The sequence below is a fragment of the Mustela putorius genome, unplaced genomic scaffold (genome assembly GCF_011764305.1).
Source record: "Mustela putorius furo isolate JIRA1106 unplaced genomic scaffold, ASM1176430v1.1 tig00003853_pilon_pilon_pilon, whole genome shotgun sequence".
Lineage (NCBI taxonomy): Eukaryota > Metazoa > Chordata > Mammalia > Carnivora > Mustelidae > Mustela > Mustela putorius.
In genome coordinates this window covers 54,293,068-54,314,433 of record NW_025422005.1, presented here as the reverse complement: position 1 = coordinate 54,314,433, position 21,366 = coordinate 54,293,068, and the positions used below count along the sequence as shown (strand labels likewise).

The 21,366-nt window shown below is 41.0% G+C and overlaps 1 protein-coding gene across 18 annotated transcripts in view; it reads right to left on the bottom strand.

Annotated features, from left to right (window-relative positions):
- The window catches only part of SGIP1 (SH3GL interacting endocytic adaptor 1), a 214,293-nt gene extending 201,035 nt beyond the window's left edge, over nucleotides 1–13,258 (bottom strand). For 4 of the 18 annotated variants that reach the window (XM_045064692.1, XM_045064694.1, XM_045064695.1 and 1 more), the window contains exon 1: nucleotides 12,223–12,598. In XM_045064692.1, coding sequence (XP_044920627.1) covers nucleotides 12,223–12,232 — 10 coding nt within the window. In that variant the 5' untranslated portion in view covers nucleotides 12,233–12,598. Of the gene's footprint in view, nucleotides 1–12,222; nucleotides 12,605–13,157 lie in introns of those variants that run through there. The other 14 variants (XM_045064688.1, XM_045064687.1, XM_004762955.3 and 11 more) reach the window with 7 other exon arrangements.
- Between the last annotated feature and the right edge of the window lie 8,108 nt (nucleotides 13,259–21,366).

Here is a 21,366-nt window from a genome sequence, read left to right as displayed (position 1 = left end):
TAAAAAGATTTTATTTATATATGTGAGAGAATCAGAGAGAGAGAGAGAGGGAGAAAAAAAAAAAAAGAGAGCATGAGAGGGGAGAAGGTCAGAGGGAGAAGTAGACTCTCTGATGAGCAGGGAGACCGATGTGGGACTTGATCCTGGACTCCAGAATCATGACTTGAGATGAAGGCAGCTGCTTAAACAACTGAGGCATCCAGGTGCCCTAATTTCCCCCACTATCTTATGTGGAGGGTGTTCTTCTACCCTCTTTACTGCTAACAGCGCTGAGGCTTGAAGGGCTTCAGATTGTCCCCAAAGTCCATGTTCTACACTCAACAAATTGTCACAGTGGTTACTTATTTCATAATAATGAGATAATTGGAGATTTCAATTTCTCCTTTGTATCTTCCTGTTTTCTGAGTTTTCTACAATGAAACCCGGTCTCTCCTAAAATGAGAGCAAAACAATTAATGTAGTCAGGCAGACTGTGTGAGATACTAGATTAACTGCACGCTCCTGAACCAGAATGTGGCGCTCAGCCAGAGCAAGCCTACGCAGCAGATGGGTGCTCTGGGGAGAGGAGAGGGCGCAGGATCCTGGGTACTGCCTGGCATCCAGGAACCATACTGGAGCCTTCAATGTTCCCAGCAGAATAACCTTTAATATACCTTTCATAGGAACCAAGTGCTTCTTTTAATGTTTTGCATATATCAACTCATATAATTCTCATGATACATACACTGAGCAGCTTGTCTATTTCCCAAAAAGTTGCGATCCCTCAATAGCATTCATTTATTCACCGGCTTTTTACTGAGTACTTACACATGCCATACATTGGGAATACAAAATTGAGTGAGACAGGGTCCCTGCTCTGAGTCCTTGGTTCTTGGCGGAGGAGCCAACAAAGTAGGTATATAAATGGAAAATGGCAGGTAAGATTTATTAAGAGTTTAACACATTACCTCAAGACTGCTTCATCAACCCCTACTTGCCAGCCACCCTATGGCTTCTAGACTTGCCTGCCAGTCCCTTCCATCAAATGAACCAGTTCCTTAAAAATATCTCTTTCTCTCCCTCTCTCTCTCTTTCCCTCTTCCTTCCCCCTCTCCCTCTCCCTGGCCCTCGCCCTCTCCCTCTTTCTTTCTCTCTCTGTCTCTGTCTCTCTCTTTCTTTGTGTCTGCTTCTTAACCTATTGGTTTTGTACCTCTGGAAAATGCATGGCTGATTTAATCCTACAACCTCATATGAGTAAATTACCTACGAGAAAGTTACTGTTATTATCACTTCCATCTTCTAGATGAGGAAGCAGATGCACTAGCTTTTCAAGGTTACATACATGAGATTTAACCTAGGTCACTCTGACTCCAGAGCCAGTGCTCTTAAACCTTCCGATATGTGGCCTTAGGAGGGCAAGAACTGAGAGCTAAGTGAGCTCAAGGAGCAACTCACTTTCAACACGGAGAATATGGGGAGGCTTCATTGAAGAGGGGCCACTTCTATTTGACCTTGAATGATCAGAGCAGACTATGCCCATGTAGATAAGGGAAGGAATAGCATATACAAAGAAATGAGAAAAGCAAGGAGCTACTGTCTGGCTGGTACAAGGTGTTTTTGAAGAGATGAGGTAGCCGGTGTGTGAAAGTGTTACACCACACACAAAAGCATTTGAGCTTCATCTTAGAGGCATGGGAAAAAAAAATCAAAGGCAGGTGGGGAAAGTGATGTCTTTGATGGCTGTGAGGTGCATGGATGGGAAGCAGTAAGGTCTGATCAGGTATGGTAGCAGAGGATAAAAGGGAGAGAACAGAGCCAAGATCTTTTAGGAAGGATCATCTATAACTCTAAAGGACCAACTGCTGTGTGGCAAGTTGGAAGGAGAAATGAGGAATGAATCCAAGCACAGCCTGGGGCTTGACTACCTGGTAGACACAATCCTTTGAACGGGAGGCCCTCGGAGCCTAAGAAAAACTTGGTGGTTAAAGTCTATAGTACAAGAGAAGGGTCCTACCTGTTATAGGGCTTATAGACCATTTTCTACCATTGCTACCAACCCTAGTGCTGTGAGCATGCCACTTTTCCGTGATACTCTAAGGCATTTGTAAAGGTTGGGTGCAGAGAGAGACGACATACAACCCAGTTTTACTCATAGTTCTTCAACTTTGGGAAGCTGTCCATGGTAGGGAAAGCAACGTTGTATCATCCCATGTGCCAATTCCAAACAACTAGTAGAGGTGGCCTGGACTACGATGGTGAGACAGATGCCAAGGCCAGAGAACATGATGTTTGAGACTGATTGGTGATAACTTCCAAGGTCAAGAAAGGTAAAGTTGTAACCCCTGGCCACTGAGAATCAAGAATGATAGAATATGTTAGTAATGAACAGTATGGTGAAGGGAGGAGAGAAATCTGTAGGTCCCACTGCAAAAGACGTACAGCAATAATCGACTTGACAGGTCAAATAGCAAGCAGTAATGCCTGGCCACTGAACGTTAAGAATCCACATGTAACAATCAAACTGAGAGAGAGTCATCAGAAAATCACTGGCATGGGCACCACATTTCTTCAGAGGTTTTCATAGTTATTATCTCATTAGAGCTTCACGATTCTGTGGGGTAGAGAGCCAGTGTCATTCCTACCTTACAAATGGGGATGCTGAGGCCAAAGCAGTTTCAGAACTAACTCAAGGTCATAGAGCTCGTCAGGAGATCCAGCCCCTTCAATTCCCAGTTGTTCCCTCCACACAGCGCTGACTCACTGACAGCAGACGCATGAGACATGGAAGCACAGGAGAGAGCTATAAATGGCCACATTGTGTGTGGATGGAGCAGAGCAGTGGCCCCTGGGGACACATTCATTTGTGTGTCTTTGGGCAGTCACCCAACCAGTCCCAGCACCTTTGAACGTGAAAGACACCATGGCTTCCAAGTCTTTGTCTATTCACATTTTTGGAATCATTACTAAAATAAACTTTGACTTGTCCCCTTATGGAGAGAATAAAAATCCTTGGGTAAGTGATTTCATTTGGCTCTGGTTTTCTCAACTGCGAAACGGGGTTGGACTAGATTGGTTCATCTTCAATGGTAGCACACACCATCATGCTTTCACAGAATGTCAGTGAACACCGAGGTGTCCTTCTCAGGGAGAAAGGGCTTTTGTTTATTGTGGGAGCCAGGCTTTTTGATAAAACATTGTGTAGAGGGTGAGCTGTGAAATTCGATATCCCATATCCCTCCACATTATAAAATTCTGGGAAACCAGTGAGTGCCACTGAAAGGTGCCCGCTTCTGTGTTTGGTGGCCTTCCTCAAGCTGATGGCTGATCTGAAGGATCATAATCTGTTAATTAAATCCTTTGCTTCATACTGAATAAAGCTTGTGAAATACTATGTCCAATCTGGTCAATCTGTTGTACATTTGTCAGCCAGAGACCCAGGCCAAACAATTTCAGATACAAGTAGGACTTTCTGGTATGATGGTTACACTATCATACAAATAAAGACCACTTGACTGGGAGTCAAACATGGTGCATAAATGCTGGTTCTGCCACTTGGTAAGATGGTCAGCTTAAGCGAGTCACATAACCTCACCAGGCCTGACTTTTCTGTTTGAAAGAAAGATAGTAAACTTGTTCCTTCTACCCCACAGAGATGATGATGTGAAAATAAAATGGATATGCACACAAGTGTATGATAGCATGTACTAGATTCTGAGCTTCTGAAAATAGAGACCACAGCTGCCTTTTTATTCCCTTGTCATATTCCCAGTGCCTAAATCACCTGACACTGAAGAGAAACCTCTGATGTACCTCTTGAATAAATGATGCATTTTGGAATGTTTGAAGTGTGTGCAAGTCAGACAATCTTATGACAATGCCCTAAGTGAGCACAATATTTTACTCATTATTCTGCCTGTTAAAGATGGGTAACATGAGTCAGTCTCCATGGTTCTTTTTTAAAAATTCTAAATTACCAGTCCTGATACACAAGAGAAGAAGCTAATATGAACAAAAAATAAAAATGAAGGTCAAACATAGCCAAAACATTCATGAATTGATGTGTAATTCTGATTCTGGAGTCACCCTTATCATGAGGCCATTTCTCTTGTGTGGAAATGTTCAAGCTTCAAGTTATAGTTGAACACTCAGCTCTAACTCTAGGCTTGGAACCACAAGCTAAGGGAAGAGCATGATATTCACCCATTCACTTAAATATGTGGAAAAAATGAGTCCAAGAGGCACAACAGAACCAGCTTCAGAACACCAGGCTTCTGAATGCCCAGCTGTCACTAGACATGTGGATAACACAGGCTTATACCAACTGACTAATGCAAAAGGAAACTGGTTTTCATACCACTGAAGATTCACGGGTGTCTATGTTACCTTGGAGTCCCCCTCGTAAACATCCCTCTCTCCTTTTGTTCAGAAGCACTTGCTGCTCTACCCATGTTCTGAAACTCTGCACATGCTCTTTCTCCCACCTTTTTGGACTCTTCCTCCAAATGGCTGCTCACCCCCTCCCCTCCTTCAAGTCTTTGCTCATACATCTTCTCAGTGAGGCCATCCATTCCCAACTTCCTTACGATTGCAATCCCATCTACCCCACTCCTTCCTCTCCTCCACAACTTCCTCTATCTCCTTTCTCCATTCAGTTCTTCTCCAAAGTTCTGATCCCCATCGAATGTACTCTGTGTTCCATTTTATTTTCCCATCTCTCCTGCACCAAACAGGAAGCTCTGTATAGGCGGGAACTTGTAGCTGCTGTTCACTATTGAAGCTCTAGCATGTAGACCAGGGCCGAACACCTAGGACACATTTGTACAATTCATGCAATTTCTGATGAACACACGGACAGTTCTCTGCTCTAAGGACTATAGATGAGGGTGGCATCACTGCACTCTGTCTTCTGATGCTGAAAAGGGGCAAAATGAACTTGGGGCATCGATGCAAAAGAACAGCAGAGGAGGAGTAGCCACTGAAAGGCAGAAAGTAATACATCTGAATTATTTTTGTGTTAGGAACAATTACATTTTGAAATGGGAGGAAAAGGACTCAATCATTCAATTTAAACCTTGGAGGGAGTAAGACTGGGAAATCCAAACCATTCAGTGAGTGCCAGAGACTCTTCAAGCTAGAAGCTCTAGAGGTAGGCAGATCAATTCTCTCATTTTGTTTGCAAGGAAACAGAACCCCAGAAAGGTAAAGTAACCTTCTCAAGGCACACAGCCAAACAGTCACAACACTTAGACTCAAACCTAAGTCTGACTTCTGGGTCCATGCTCTTTCCACAAAAAAACCCAGACTACACAAATTCAGCAACCATTCTGAGCTTCTAAGACTTAGGAGTTCCTCAATCAGCAATAATTTGGCAAAAACCTCATTTACCATCACATTGTATGAATGCATTATACAACATTACATTCACCTGCATTCCTTTATCTATTTAAAAATACTTTGCCAGGGGCACCGGGGTGGCTCAGTGGGTTAAGCCTCTGCCTTTGACTCAGGTCATGATCTCAGGGTCCTGGGATCAGGCCCCACATTGGGCTCTCTGCTCAGCGGGGAGCCTGCTTGCCCCCCTTTCTCTCTGCCTGCTTCTCTCCCTACTTGTGATCTCTCCCTCTCTGTGTCAAATAAGTAAATAAATAAAATATTAAAAAAAAAAAAACTTTGCCAGATTCCAAGTCAAACTCTACCTCTAGAAGCCAGTGTTTTCAGATCTGGTCATAATCCAGAGAAAAGGAGAGCCCTGGGAGAGAAAGATGGGGTAGAAGCATGATGGAAGTGGAGACAGGAAAGGCAGAAATAAAGGAAAGCAGGAAGAGAGAGAGAAAAGGAAAAACATGTACAGCATATTCACAGTACTGCTCCTGGGATTTTCTGGGAATTTCTTTGAATAGCTGTGTTATCACTCATTTCTTTCCATTATAAAATCATTTCTTTGGAGCTAGTCACCAAAATGATTCAAACCCAAACACTTATTTTCAAATGGACCATTTCTTTTCTTTTGCTTCTCAAAATGTATTTTCTGTACATCACCACATCCCACTTAACAATGCATTATTTTTTCTTAATTATTTCATGTTTATTTTCCAGGGAGAACACAAATTTGAGCATTTATTTTTCCTACATCGACTATCACACCCCTAATAATACCTTACAATGCACCATATGAAGTCATCAGAGAAATTATATCTGGTTTCCTCCCTTCTCCAATGAATGAACAAACATACTAAGCACCCACTGTGTGTCAAGAACTAAGGATGGGAGGTGAATATGATAGACCAGATTTCCGTCCTTGTGGAGCTGAGCTCTGGAGTAATTCAGCCCATGTACCATTACACGACCATGAGTCATAAATACATCTCTGAGGAGAGAAGGTGGACTGAGACGTAGTAGGGGCACAGGGTGTGTTTGAGAGCTTGGGATGACAGGAGGATAGGGATGTCCTCCTGACGAGGTGGTGGTTTTGCTGGGACCACAAGAAAATCAGTTATTCCATGAATAGGCAAAGTCGTGTTCTAGGTGGAGTAAAAGCCCTAAGGCAAGAAAGTATCTGTTTTAAACACTCTAAAACCAGCAGTAAGGCACTCAGTGTGCTTGGAGAGTCATGTCAGGCCAGAGTGGCCAGCCTCCTTTATGTGATTGACTTTAACAGAAATGAGAAGATAAAGAAGCTTTTTAAACAAGGAAGTGACATGACATGAGGTATTTCAATAGAGATTCTAAGTATCTCCCTGACATTCTGTGGATATAGTGAAACGTCATACATGTTCCAAAAATGGAGACTGACCCCTCTCCAGTGGAGTCTGACCTTCATCCCTAGTGGCTCTGCCCCTGGTAAGCGTACCATCCTGTGCCCACAGAAATATTTGGTAGTCAATATAGAAACTGGTTTGACCCAACACCTCTGCCACACACGCTACTTTCTCCTCAAGGATATCCTGCCCTTCTCATGCCCCTCAGTTCTCTTCTATCTCAGTTTGTTTCTCCTCGGGGACTATTTCAGACACATAAACCCAAATCCATTGTAATCCCTTCAACATTTTCTCCCTTCCAACTCCTGTACCATTATCTCAGTAAATTCTCTCTTTTTTTATTAATTCCATTTGTGAGTTTATATAATGAAAGTAATCAGAGTTTAACAGTAGTACATGTGATAAAATTGAATTGAGGAAAGGTAAACCGTGAGAATGGAAGTAAAATTAAACATAATTGAAAATCCAGTGTCATAACCCTCTAAAACTTTTGGAAATATACCTGAAAACACTCTTCAGATTGTGTCTCCATATCCTCATTGTCCTCTAATTAAATCTTCCCTTTCACAAATACCAGCATTTCAAATTGAAAACCTATTTCATCCCATTGTTCTCTTCTGGCTACTTACTGTGGTAACTGTATTGTTCTTCACACATTTCATTGCAAATATTTAGTATTTCAACTAAATCCTTGGTTAATGGCCTTTGAACATCTCGTATGAGACTCTAATCATATATATCATTATTCCTATGGGAAAACCTGTTGCAAGTGAGCAATTCATAAACAAACTTTCAGGAACATAAAAACTGAGTTGGTGACTTCCTGCAATTATTATTTGAAACATGGGTAATGTATGTGCCAAATCCAAAAGAAAGAATTGTCCAGAGTCTTCTAGAATGGTTTATCTAAGATAAGCTTTTTAAGACTGCATATTCTTTTTAGAGATTTAAAGTGTTGACCCTTGGAATTGTATGGGAAGTTACACATATAAGAATACTCTTTCTGACACAGAGCCTCAAGGAAGGAGAGAACTTACATAAAGCATGACCCATGTACTAGAATCTCATATGCATGCTTAAGATTTTCCAAAATAACTTCACTCTTTCTGGGAAGTTAGAAGCATTCCCTTTAAAACTTCTTAGCTAACTAGAAAATGAACAATTCCAGCTTCAAAATGCTTTGTTCCTTTTTCATCAGATCAAAGAGTTTTCCAAATAAATAAAACTCTATTTCTAGATAGAAAAAAAATCTTTACTATTATAAGTTTCATTGCAACAACAAAAGCTCAGTTAAGCTAGGATTGTTCGAAATTGTATAAATAATAATTTTGGAGATAAAAAGCATTAATGAGGAATTAAAAGGTATGGCCTGGGTGGTCCAATTGGTTAAGCATCTGCCTTTGGCTCAGGTCATGATCTCAGGATCTTGGGATGGAGTCCCACATCAGGCTTTCTGCTCAGTGGTGAGTCTGCTTCACTCTCTCACTCTCCCTCTCTCTCTCACTTAAATAAATAAAATCTTTTTTAAAATGTATTAAAAAACAAAAAATAAATAAAAGGTATGGTCTGTGGATATTCATATTCAAAAGAGAGAGAGAAAGAGAATATACCACCCAAGAAACTAGTTTTCAGTTAGCTCCTAGTTTTCAGTCAGGTTAAGATGCCCATCTTGATACAATTTTTTTTAAAGTTCCTATTATAAAATGTTATGAGGGATCAAAAATATAGGCATTGTTGTTAAATGAACTTGGGTCCAGAAAATCCTCTTCTCCATTTATTAGAATTCAGGAAAACCATATAATTATGTCTTCTGGGATAAACACGCTAATGCAAAACATCCAGGTGACTATGCTGGTTCATTGTTTTTCCTCTAAAATTGAAGGAAGCAATAGATACATGGCATAATAAAGAACTCCAATTTGGTTTATGCTATTTATAAGAACTTGAATGAACTAAAAAAAAAATGAAATTGGGTTCAAATTCCTTTCTGCCCATTTTCTGCTTCAAAATATTATTTTTTTATTTTTACAATTTCAAAAAAGGACTGCATGCAGAATACTCTTATTTAGTAAATATTACAAAAATTACTCAATCACCCTGTACATTACAATTATATCCTGCAACCCCTTAACAATGTACTTGTTAATTTTAAAAATTGTTATATAGGATGAAACCACTGGCACCCTAAAACTTATCCTTCCAAGACGGTACCTAAGAGCCTGACTATGGAACTAAAAGCATAGGTAATTGCAGACAGCTCTGTGAGACAAGGGAAAACTTCCCAGGCTGCCCTACAAACATAGAGTTGTCCTAAGAAACACTGACTTTGCTTCACTTATCTTAGGAAGGGGTAACTAAAATGGCCTTTTCAAACTTTAATAGGAATGCATGAAAACGACAGAATCCTTGAAGAGTTGCCCTAATCACACAGACTGCATTGTAAGCTTAACCAGTACATGCGCCTTTTAGCAAATAACTCCCTTTGCTCACCCTCTTTCCCTCCACATTCATATAGAAGGTTCCATATCATGTGGCTTTCTTCAGGAAAGACAGAACTCAATACCAACCGCTGCCAAAAAAAATAAAGACGGCAGGAATCAGCGAATCCAGTATCAAATTAAAATATATGTTTTTAAATGAAAATATTTGAAAGGAATCATGGAGCCACAAACTTCTGGTAACACGTGTGAGGTCCCTGCAGAATTATTTCCCTACCTTCAGGGATGTTAGCATCACTAGGGAGGTAGTAACGTTCCTCATCTACGACCAGACATTGAATGAATGGAGCCCGTATCTGATTCCATCAAAACAGGATCACAAAACTAAACTATGAGCCCTTCTGAAGAATATTTGTTTATTCCTGTTTTACACAGAGTTGAGAAGTAGCTTTGAAAAGTTGCCATGGCCATGTTTTCCTGAGCGGACAATTAAACCCTTTGATGAACGTCGAAATATATACAGTGTAAATGTAGGGTCTCTCCCTTCCTTAATAATGTATATGTGTTGACGACTGCATGTGTGCATAACCCTGTGTATGCGTGTGGGCACGTAGATGAAATGTACTAGTTGAGGAGAGACATCATTTAACCATCTTAATGTTGGGTGACACAGCCTGAGAGCTCACTGCTGTTTCAGCAGAGGGCTTCCATGACAGGATTTTAGGGTGACTTTGAGGGGTTCCTTATCTTTCCAAGGTTATTGTGATAGATGGAACAGTCTACTTCCTCTAGGGGTGAGTTAAGTGGAAATAACTGCTCCGCCACATCTTCCTGACACGAACAATACAGAGGTGAAATTCTGGGATGCAATACCAGAAACATACATGTATTATCAAAAAGACTGGCAACTAAGTTCCAAGGCTGTTGATAGGCAAATTGATCTCTAGATAAGGTTCCTACCCGCCTTTCTAAGGTCACTGAACCATTAAGATAATAAGTCTTGAAAAGCATTTAAGTAGGAACTGTGGGTAGATAAAAATGACTAGTTTCATTTATATTCTGAAGCCAATGGAAACACCTGTCCATTTTCTTTTGCAGGGATCTCACAGAAGGCAACTGCATCTATAGTGTCACCTCTAATTCAAAACGGTGCTAAAAAACATCCTTCATTGGATGAATTTGGCAGACCCAGGGTGATAGTGCTAATTCAGCTCCCACACAAGTCTTTGTTCCAGTTCTCATCTCAGTTTAGGCAGCTCAGATAAGCTTATCATAGGGCTTTGAACCAACTGACATTCTGGAATGGCACAATAAGCGATATCTCCAGGAGAGTTGTTAATGAGCGTCAATAAATATGACTTCCTTCGAAAAAGACACTTTAACTCCGTAGTTTGCAAGGCAAGAAGTGAAAATGAAAGATCTTCCACTTCTCTGTGTAAGATTCAGACCTAATCAGAATGTATGCAGATTTCTTTTTAGGAAATGCTACAAATGAAATTTAGCTGGAGAAATATACTACCTCTAGAGATAAAATTGTTCTTTTTTTTTCTGAAAAGGGTAATCCACATGAGTTTAAATTGAAAAGTATATCAGTAATACTCTTTCTGTTTGTCTTGCCTTGTAATTCAAAGATTAAATTCATTTCAAATTAATGAAAATGATTTAATCTCAGGGCATTAGTAATTTCAGTTTATTTAGACCTGTATTTTAAAGAACTAGCTTGAGAGCTCTTTGCAAACAAGACGAGGCTCCAAAACAAAATGATACCCAATCTCTCTTTTAAGGTTATTTTCTAAAATCTGTGAGCCATGACTGTAGAATTCTTCACTCCCCCAAATTACATTAACAGTGTTTGACATGATGACACAGAGAGCAAAAAGAATTCATTTCTACCAAGTAAGTGTGGGCTAAACCACTGCTTTTTGAAAACATCCTCCTCTTATTCCATTTTGGTAAATTTCTAAGGAATGTTTAAAATCTGTAGGACAGACCTTGGCTTAAGAGGTGGCCTCTCTGCCATTTTCATGGCTGATTTGAGACCCATTATGCACTTGATTCTGCATTGTGAAATCCAGGCTGGGGACAAATTTCTGCCTGTCATCTTAGGAAAGGCCAGGAGTTTTGCACCATCCTGTAGTGTGAAAACAAAATCAAAGACAGGGTAGGGCTGCCTGCTTCTTTCTTAATCAGCTTGCAGCTTTTTTTTGAGGCAATCTTGGTTGTCAACTATCTCAGGCTTAGAAGGGTAATTTAGTAGAATAAAATATAATTTAAACAACATCTCCCTAGGGAAAGTTCCTTCTTACACTTAATATCGAATGCAAAAAGGTAATCAGTAAGTAATTATTTGGTGCTTGGCTAAGAATCATTGCACGGGAATGCATTTAAGAAGCGCAAAATCTTTTTTTTTTTTAACCTGATAAGACCCTGAATCCGGGGCTAAGAGGCCCAGATATCTTCCTCATATTGCTCGTTTTGTTGCAATGACATCCCCATGTAACTATATAGCTTATGGACTAAATTTGCTGCACTTCCTACCCCAACAATAACATGTAAATTGTGGAGATAAAAATGTCTTACAAGAATTTTTTTAAAAAAACTTAAACAGTTCACTGAAAACGACAGCATGGATAACTCTGTCAATGACCTCCCCTATCTAATGTCAATTTCAGAAAACAAGTTTCCATTGTAAATGTTTAATCATGTAGTCCCAGGAACCCAGAGCAGAAAACCTTATCTTCTCTCCCAACTTATTTGCTCTGCAAGCTCTTTCTTAGCTCTATCTCAGCTCCCTGGAAGCACTTTAGGTGCTCCCCCCACCCCCAGAAGAGCTGGGAGCTCGTAGGTTCTGAGCTAAACAGAAGCCTTGTGGTTTGATTCCATTAGTCTGAGCCCTGGTCTGCTGCAAGCAAACTGCAGCATTTCTGTTTGCAAATCCTGGCAACCAGGTTCTAGACCAGCCACAAACCCAGGCTGCACACATTCTTCAACGCTGTTCTACCCAGACCTTGCCTGAAGCCAGTCAACCACAGCAGAAAGCATCCTACCTTCCATCATGGTGGCAGAATTGCATTCCTTAATTTCCAAGGAGTCTGAAAAAATACAGGAGGATAAGATTCCAGGTCCCAGCTAAGTCCTCACAACGCCGCTGCCGAGAGGTCTGCTCTGTCCACTGCTGAAGCCAAAGGAGACAAGTGTTAACCCCAAAGACAGGCCATGGATGCTGCTGGTGCCGCTTCACCTACAGGCTCCCAGGAAGATGCTGCGAGAGAAAGGGAGAGGAACAGCAAGCCGGCCGAGCTGCACCGCCTGCGCTGCCTCGGCCAATCCCTTCAGCTCTGGACCGCGTCACATGGTAGCCAGCCTGCATCTCCTGACACAATACCCCGGGAGAGCACACAGAACCTATTTTCCGTCCCTATTCCCCTCCACCCCCACCCCTCCCGCTTGTCACCAAACGCACAGCCCCTTCCCCACCTGGTGACGCACTTCCCCGCCCCTCCTCTTCGTCTTCTTAAGCCTATTGCAGCGGCTGGGTACCCGAGATTAATTATCAGACGCTGCCACCTTAACGGGGGACTCGGGCATGAAAGGAGCACCTAAGTGGCTCGCTGCGGAGGGGGTTGGGTTTTTTTTTCTTCTTTGAAAGAAAAACTTGTTAATAATTCCGTGCAGTCTGATGTCTTCGCCGCACACTTGTAAGCTCCCATTCCCATCGCCTTTTGCCCTGAAGGAATTCCAAACGTTAATGTCTGTGGCCTCCGCACACGTCCGTGAGTCTCTCTCCCTCCCTCCTCCCTTTCTCTCTTGAAAGAGAGAAAAATCAATCCGGCTGACGTCACATCATAAGCAATTATCCCCAAAAGGATGATGCAGAAGAAATTTCATCCCAGCTGCCTTCAACAGAGCCAGGGAATTAATCGCGCATGACATGCCCAAGAGCTGGGAACTGTCATTAAAACAAAGAAACAAAAGAACCCACCCGAGTGGGGCTCTGGAATCAAACTGGCAACGCTTGAGATAATTTCTGGGGCGGGAGGCGGGAGAGAGGGCAGCAGGCAGGGCGGCCAGGCCTTCGCCCGGCAGAGGACTGCTGTGCACGCCTTGTGCTCCCGCGGCAACCCGGACGCGCCGCCGGCCCGGACCGACCCCGCGGCGCTCGGCGTTCCAGTCCCGGCTCCCGTGCCCGCCGCGCGCCTCCCCGGGGCCCTACTCGCGGGAGCCGCCTCCTTCCCCAGGTGGAGCGGGGCTGTGCCGCCAACTGCAGGTCCTGGAGGAAACCGACTTTCTTCTAGAGGACACCACGGTTTTTCGCAAGGCGCCCCCGGCATCTGTAACTGCCTTCCAGCCTATTCGTTCCCCCCAGTGGAAATCCGGAGGGAAGCGATCGCGCCGGGTTCTGGCCGGAGGGGTGGGTGGAGCTCAGGGGTTTGTAGCTTCCAGGGATGGAATCTGGGTGCCGGGCTGCTGTCTAAGTGGAAGGGTTATGGCACCCTGGCGGCTAGGGCTGAGAATCCGGTCCCCGGGGACCCCGGGAGCCTTTCGAAGGGCGTCAGGCCCTGGGGTCCGGCGATCTTCGGTTCCTTTCGAGTAGGCTCGGACAACTAAGGAGGAAGCAGGCAGCGGCATATGGGAGGAGGAGGAGGGGAGATCAGAAGAAAAGTAAAGTCCTGCTTAGAACTCTAGGGGACAACAGCAGAAGTGGGGCATTTCTCCCTCTACAATCAAGCAAGAGGACCGGGAGAAAAGCCATTACAGCACAGACCAAACGTGAGCATCCAATGAAGTAGCTGTAAGAAGTTAAGATGCATTACACGATCGGTGTTGAGGCTCTAATGCTATTATTAATCTGTTATGTTATAGTTATATCCACAAACTTTTAATATTGCTTAGCCCATGACATAGTCTAATTCTTTCTACCAGAGCAAATACGAGGTATTGCTGGCTAAAAACTAGGAAAGAAAACACAACTCAAAAAGCTGACTGAAGATGGGACCAGGGAGGGAGACAAACCTGAAGAGACTCTTAATCTCAGGAAACAAACTGAGGGCTGCTGGGGGTTGAGGGGGAATAGGGCCGTTGGGTGATGGACATCCGGGAGGGTATGTGCTATGGTGAGTGCTGTGAACTGTGTAAGCCTGATGAATCACAGACCTGTATCCCTGAAGCAAATAATACATTATATGTTAGTTTAAAAAATAATAATAAATTAAAAAAAAAAAAAAGCTGACTGAAGAGCCTACTAACAGTTACACAAACAAAACCCCCAAAACTCAGTTCCTTAGCAACTTACAAGTTTTGAAAAACTCTTATTGTCCCTGAGGACACGTATTTCAGTGGCCTCGAAATTTCACAATGACACTCTCCAGGGAGGTACAAATGCTTGTGCCTTTTTCCTTATATCTATGAGGCAGCTGAATTTTAAAAGAGAATAGAATTTCAAAGTAAAACCTGTGTTGAGTACAACTTACACTGTTCTGAAACCTGCAGAAACGATTTTCATGAGTGTGTGTGTGTGTGTGTGTGTGTTTAGCCAAATTTTCTATAGTGGTTAAAAACATGAATAACTATTGGCATCAAACAGACTGAGTTCAATTCTATCCCTGCCACTTAATGAACTCTGTGGTCCTGGACAAGTTATGTAATTCTCTGTGCCTCACAATTTCCTTATCTGTAAAGTGGAGATAAAAATAGTACCAAGTTCATAGGGCTATAAAAAGTAGCAATAACAAAACTTTATTAATAACTTACTATATGCCAGGCAGTATTCTAAATGCTTGGCCAGTAAATTACTTAGCATTAGACCAAGGGTTACAACCCGAGGTGGAACAAGTTGGAGCGTTCTGAGGCTCCAAGGGACAGGTGAGTAGAAGAGAGATTTGAAACAAAGGGGAGTAGTCACTTTCAGAGATGGAATTTTAGAGTTAAAAAAAAAAAAGGAATGGACTTGCAGTGGTTATTCTAAATCAAATAGAGAATTTGAAAAAGAAAAATGGCTCAGATAAAACCTGGAGGTAAGTGCAAACATGGAGATGTGGAGATGAGAATTTTTGTCAAAGATGTAAGGGGGCAAGAGAACCAGAGAAATCCAAACTGCCTGTCTTCCCACACTCAGTGTACATTTAACAGTGTATTAGGGAAAATTTTCAGAGAGACTTAGTGTGGACACAGATTTGTTTTAAACATGCAGCAAGCCAGCTAGTTAGAAATTAAGATAGTTCAAAGATTTTTTTTCCATCAGTGGGATGTTTATAGGAAAATGAAGTGTCTGGATATGATTGTCAGAGGACCGAGAAAGGGATGTGTCATTAAAGGTGGTAAGGCTAGTCAGAAGACTCATTAAACTTTGTGAAACTTGATTACCAACTGTAATTACCAATTGCTAATTGCCAACTGTAAGAACACCTGAAGAGCAAAGTTCTGCTTCAGATAAAAAATTGCTCAAGTGTGTTATCAGAACAGATTAAGCATCATAATTTTATCTTCTCGTAGGTTTTTGAAAACAAAAAAGAGAAGTTTTTCTCAAGAACAAAGATAATGCATTATTATATGGCTCAAATTTCATTATTTCCTAGTACAATTTTTGCTTACCATCAAGTGAAAAGGGGGAACTTTTAGCTGCTAAAATAATGGAATTTTTTTTTTTGCAAATTTTAAATGGAAGTCAAAGAAAAAGATTGTTTAAATTACTATCTTGCATCAAAGTGCAAAGACTGCATAGGGATTTAGTCCAGGATGGTGAGCATGTATCCAGATCATATCAGGCTCTCAGTGCCTGAAACTAGTCCAAGACCAAAAACTCAATTGCTGACATCACTACATATGGAATTTGTTTTTTCTGAAATAACATTTGTATGGTAGTGATACCCTGTTACACATGTTTCTTGGAATCAAATCCCATTGTATTCTTACTATAAAATGTTGAACTTCTTCACAATTTCCCGATTTTAGTGTGAGGAAAAATCTGTTCATAGTTCACAAAGAGAAAGAAATTCATGAGAACTGAGGCAGTTCTCAAGGAAGGAAAGAAAATTAAAATAGAGGCAATGTTTAATAAATGTATTTACAGGGATATAGATAGACATATAGATAAACAAATATATTTCCAAGATAGTGATCTTAGCATGGCATTTGATTCTGTCCCTCTTGCTGTCCCTGATGAGAAAATATTGTCCAATCCCTGGAAATCAGCAAGGTCAGACTCAAAGAGTTAGATTTCCTTGGGATGAAATAGGTGAAATAATATATATTATTTGGTTTGGATATATATGTGTGTGTGTGTATCATAGTTAGATAGATAGATAGATAGATAGATAGATAGATAGATAACTCTATGAGCTACCCAAATAAAAACCCCTTTGACTATGTCAGTTAGAATAAAGAATGCCAGCTGGAACCAACATGGCCAAAGGGGGTTTTATTTGGATGGCTCACAGAGTTATATGAAGGACTTCATTGAAAGCAAGAACTAGAACACTCCAGGAAACTTTGTTACCAAAATCAAGTACTCACAACTCTGTTTCTCTCAGCATGTCTGCTGGTTTTCTCTTACTGATTTTTCTCCTTGTGATCTGAGAGCTGGCCATTTAAATCCTTTAAGCTCACATTTCAGAGCCTGACTATTCAAGGTCTACTTCAAAAAACTTCTGGAGAAGGGCTCTGATTGAACTGGCTTGGCTCATTGTTCATCCTTTGGACAAATCAATGGGACCAGGTTGACAAGGTATCATAATAGGACTTAATTTAAACCAAAACTCACATTTAACTTAGTCACATGCCTACCACTGTGACTATATATGGGAAGGAGAGAGACAAATTTCTGTGACAAACAACCCTTAATACTGTGAATCCCCTATATTACTGGAGGAGTAGAAAAGGCATTGTCAAAAGAAAGAAGGAGCCCTATTACCAGAGTAAATGTGGGGAGAGAAACTGTGAAACAAAAGCTGTTTGCCATGGACATTACTCATTTCACCTAAGGTAAAACTTACACAAGGATTCATGATCCAGAGGGACAGAAAATGCTGCTCTAATCCTATCAAGCGTACTTGAGAGGTTATTCGTATGTTCTCACTTACCACATCCTGAGAAAAAGTGCAGACGCCATAGTCATCTTCCTCCTCACTGTGGGAGGGGTGGGGTAGGAGGAAGCTGACCGTACTACTTGGCTCACCTATCCCAAATATAAGGCATGCCCTGGTATGCTCCCCACCCATTGCTCTATCCCTGCCCAGACCTACTTGAATATTGAGGAATGTGTATCAGCTAGGAGTCCTGCTTAATCTAGATGTACATGGATAAAGCTAAGCAATAAAGACTGAGTATATGAGAAAAGTCAGCAGCTTCAACAGAGGAAGAAAATAAACAATTACTGCTCACCAAAGCAGAGGAAACACTCTCATTGAAAGCAGAGGAAATGTAGAAAACAGGAAAGGCATTTAAAACATCTATTTCTTGGGGCACCTGGGTGGCTCAGTGAGTTAAGGCCTCTGCCTTCGGCTCATGTCGTGATCCCAGGGTCCTGGGATCGAGCCCCACATGGGGATCTTTGCTCAACAGGGAGCCTGCTTCCTCCTCTCTCTCTGCCTGCCTCTCTGCCTGCTTGTGATCTCTCTGTCAAATAAATAAACAAAATCTAAAAAAAAAAATCTATTTCTTACTTTTGATACAATCTTAGGGTTATAGCAACAATAAATAAGATCAGAGTGCTATGACAAAAGAGTAGGGGGCCCCCAGGTGGCTTAGTCAGTTAAGTGTCCAACTCTTGATTTAGGGTCAGGTCATGATCTCAGGGTCGTGAGATTGAGCCCCATGTGGGGCTCTGTGCTAAGGGTGGAGCCTGTTCAAGAATCTCTCTCTCCTTCTCCCTCTGCCTCTCCTCACCCCCACCCCTCCCCTCCTGCCCTGTCTCTTAAACAAAACAAAACAAACAGACTAAGGACCAGAAGGAGTGTATGAAAGTGGTAAAAGCATTCTTTTTTTTTTTTTTAAGATTTTATTTATTTATTTGACAAACAGAGATCACAAGTAGGCAGAGAGGTAGGCGAGCGGGGGGTGGGGAGCAGGCTCCCCGCTGAGTGGAGAGCCCGATGTGGGGCTTGATCCCAGGACCCTGAGATCACAATCTGAGCTGAAGGCAGAGGCTTTAACCCACTGAGCCACGCAGGTGGCCCTGATAAGAGCATTCTTATTGAAATGTTGATATGGTAAGGGCACCTGGGTGGTTCAGTCAGTTAAGCATCAGGTTCTTGGTTTTGACTCAGGTTATGATCTCATGGGTAGTGGGATCCAGCCCTGCATTGGGCTCTGTGCTCAGTAAGGAGTGTGCTTGAAAGATTCTCTCCCTCTGCCCTCCCCTCACTTTCTCTCTCTCTCTCCCTCAATTGTATAAATCTTTAAAACATGTTTAAACGTTATAGGTGCAATCAATGATATAGTGAATATGCCAAGAAGAAACGTGGATAGGCCCAGCGCAAAATGCTGAAAGCACAGACCCAAAGCACCAGTAACTGTGCCAGGCCCAGTGGAATTCTTTGTCTCTTTGAGGAATAAGTCAACACGGATGCAACTTTAATAGTTCAAGAAACTAGACAAAGAGAAAAAGTTCCAAAATTCATTTTATGAATTACAAACCCTGGTAAAAATCATTTTGAAAAAAGAGACTATAGTTAAATCTCATTCCTGAATATCATGCAAAAATTTTAAACAAAATAACAGCAAACAAAATCCAGCTTTTCAAAAATATTACACATATACATGTATATGCATATCATAAGTTAGACTATTCCAGGAGTAAGAAAAAGTAGTTCAACACTAAAAAAAAAATCTATAAATAAAATTCACAACATTAAGCCACTAAAAAGAAAATTCTATCATCTACACCGCTGCTGAAAATAAATCTGATAAATTTCAACTTATATCCCTCATTAAATAAAACACTTATTAACAAAAAAGAGATAAAAACTTCCTAAGGATGATAAAATACACAAATCTCTTCCCCAAATCCATCCTCTGTTAAATGGAGACAACAATTTAAAAAAAAAACACCTTATTAAAATTTGGAGTTAAGACTTAAGTGTTTTTTATCATCATTGTTACATAGTATTTAATACTGCTCTATGGATGCTGGCCAAAAAATTAGGGAGAAAAAAAGATATAAAATTGTATCAGAAACAGTGATATGTGTTTCTCACTCTATTTCTCTATTGGGATACGCAAGAAGACTGTATTTGTTGGCCTTTCTTGCATCCTGGTGAAGTTATATGAAGTAAATTAAATTACTGAAGTAAATTAAAGCAATGGAATTTTCCATCTCAGGCCTTTGCAAACATCCTACACGAACTTTTTGCCTCTGTATCCTTCTCAAATGGTAGACAGCTATCTGATCTACATTAGACTTGGAATGTGCAAGAAATAAACCTTCAGTGTATTAATCGCTATATAATTTATACATTTTAATTTTTTATATATTATATATCTATTTTATGTATTTTATATATAATTTATATATAGTGTGCAATATTTACATATGTTTACACACTATATGTGTATATAGTCTTTTATTGATGATATACAAAATACATATTTTTTAGAAGATTTAGAAGAAGAGTCAATAGAGGAAAGTGTAGAGGCCATCAAAAGAGAAAGAACTAGGTATGTTCTAGAATCTAGACCTGCACCTTCTAGTCACTAACTGCATTACTATACTAGCTACATACTAGCTAGTCACTAGCTACAAGTGGCTACTTTGGGATGAAATAGGTGGATTTGGCTTGGATATATATGTGTGTGTGTGTGTGTGTGTGTGTGTGTGTGTGTGTGCGCGCCTAGTCTGGTTTGAGATGTGACTAAGCTTCAAAATGCACACCAGCCTTGGACAAGGGTACAAAACAAAAAGAATCTAAATATCTCATTAACAATTTTTAGTTGATCATATGTTGAAATGGTAGTATTTTATATATTTGATTAAAATGTTTAATTTTAATGTGGTACATGCAGTAGGAGTTAAGATAATGAAAGTAGGAGTTGGCAAGTTTAAATTATACATGTGGTTTATATTTGGGGCTCACATATTTCTACTGGATGGTGCTGTTCTAGAGACTGACAGAAAACTAACCCAATAAACACTGTGGACAAGGGGGAAGGGTTACATTACAGGATTATGTGCTAATGGTGTATATCACCACCACATTCACATTCATTAATTTCTTCATCCAACAAAGATAGGTTAAGAATTATCTATGTTCAGGAACTTTCAGGCTTTGGGACACCAAGATGAAAAAGTCATAAACCTTTTGAAAAGCTTATTGCACAAGTGGGGGAGGCAGATGAGCAAACCGAGAATTAAACACAGACTTATAAGTGTTCTGAGCTAAAAGCAACACTGAGGAGGAGCAGTTGTAGTAAAGAGGAGGCCAAGGAAGCCTGTGTATATACAATGAACTGGAGGCCATCTCCCTTTCCCATGTCCCATCCTCAACCCCAACTCACTAGATGAAGAGCAGTGGTTGGTATTTTCTTAGTTCTTCATTTCAGCCTCTGTGTCAATCATTTGCTGCCATCACCAAAATATCTCCCAGGATCCATCCTGCTTACTTTCTCCCCTTTTAGTTGTTTCTCTTTTTACCAACCCCAGACCAACTTCAGGTTAAACTTTTCTCTATGACTTCAGCAACTGTATCATAGTCCTCTTTATCTTACCACCTGTCCTCATTATTCATGACTTCAGCCTCCCTTCCATGATCTGACATACCTATCTCACAGTCACTTGACTTTCTCAATTACAATGACCTTCATTTCCACTGGGTCTTAGGCACTAAAAGTATAGCCACATTTTGGACCTCATCTTTCTTTATCTCCAATATTTCACACTGTAGATTTCCTTGTACTCTCAACTATTTATCTGCCCTTTATCACCCTCCACATACCATACGTATGCCTTAACATATCGTGAATCTACATTTGCTTTTTACTGTGATTACTGAGGGTGCTGATCTTCCCTGTTTACTTCTCAGAGCCTCGAGAGGAAAATCTGTGTTTATGTGTGGTAAGGTGGGAGGGGGAAATCCTTGAGAACAATCTCTCCTTCAAAACCCAACAATACTTGCTCCATTCTGCTCTAGCCATTTTTTTATTGCACTTACCTAACCTGAGATGCCTACTTTTATCTTTACAAATGCCATGCTTTTTTC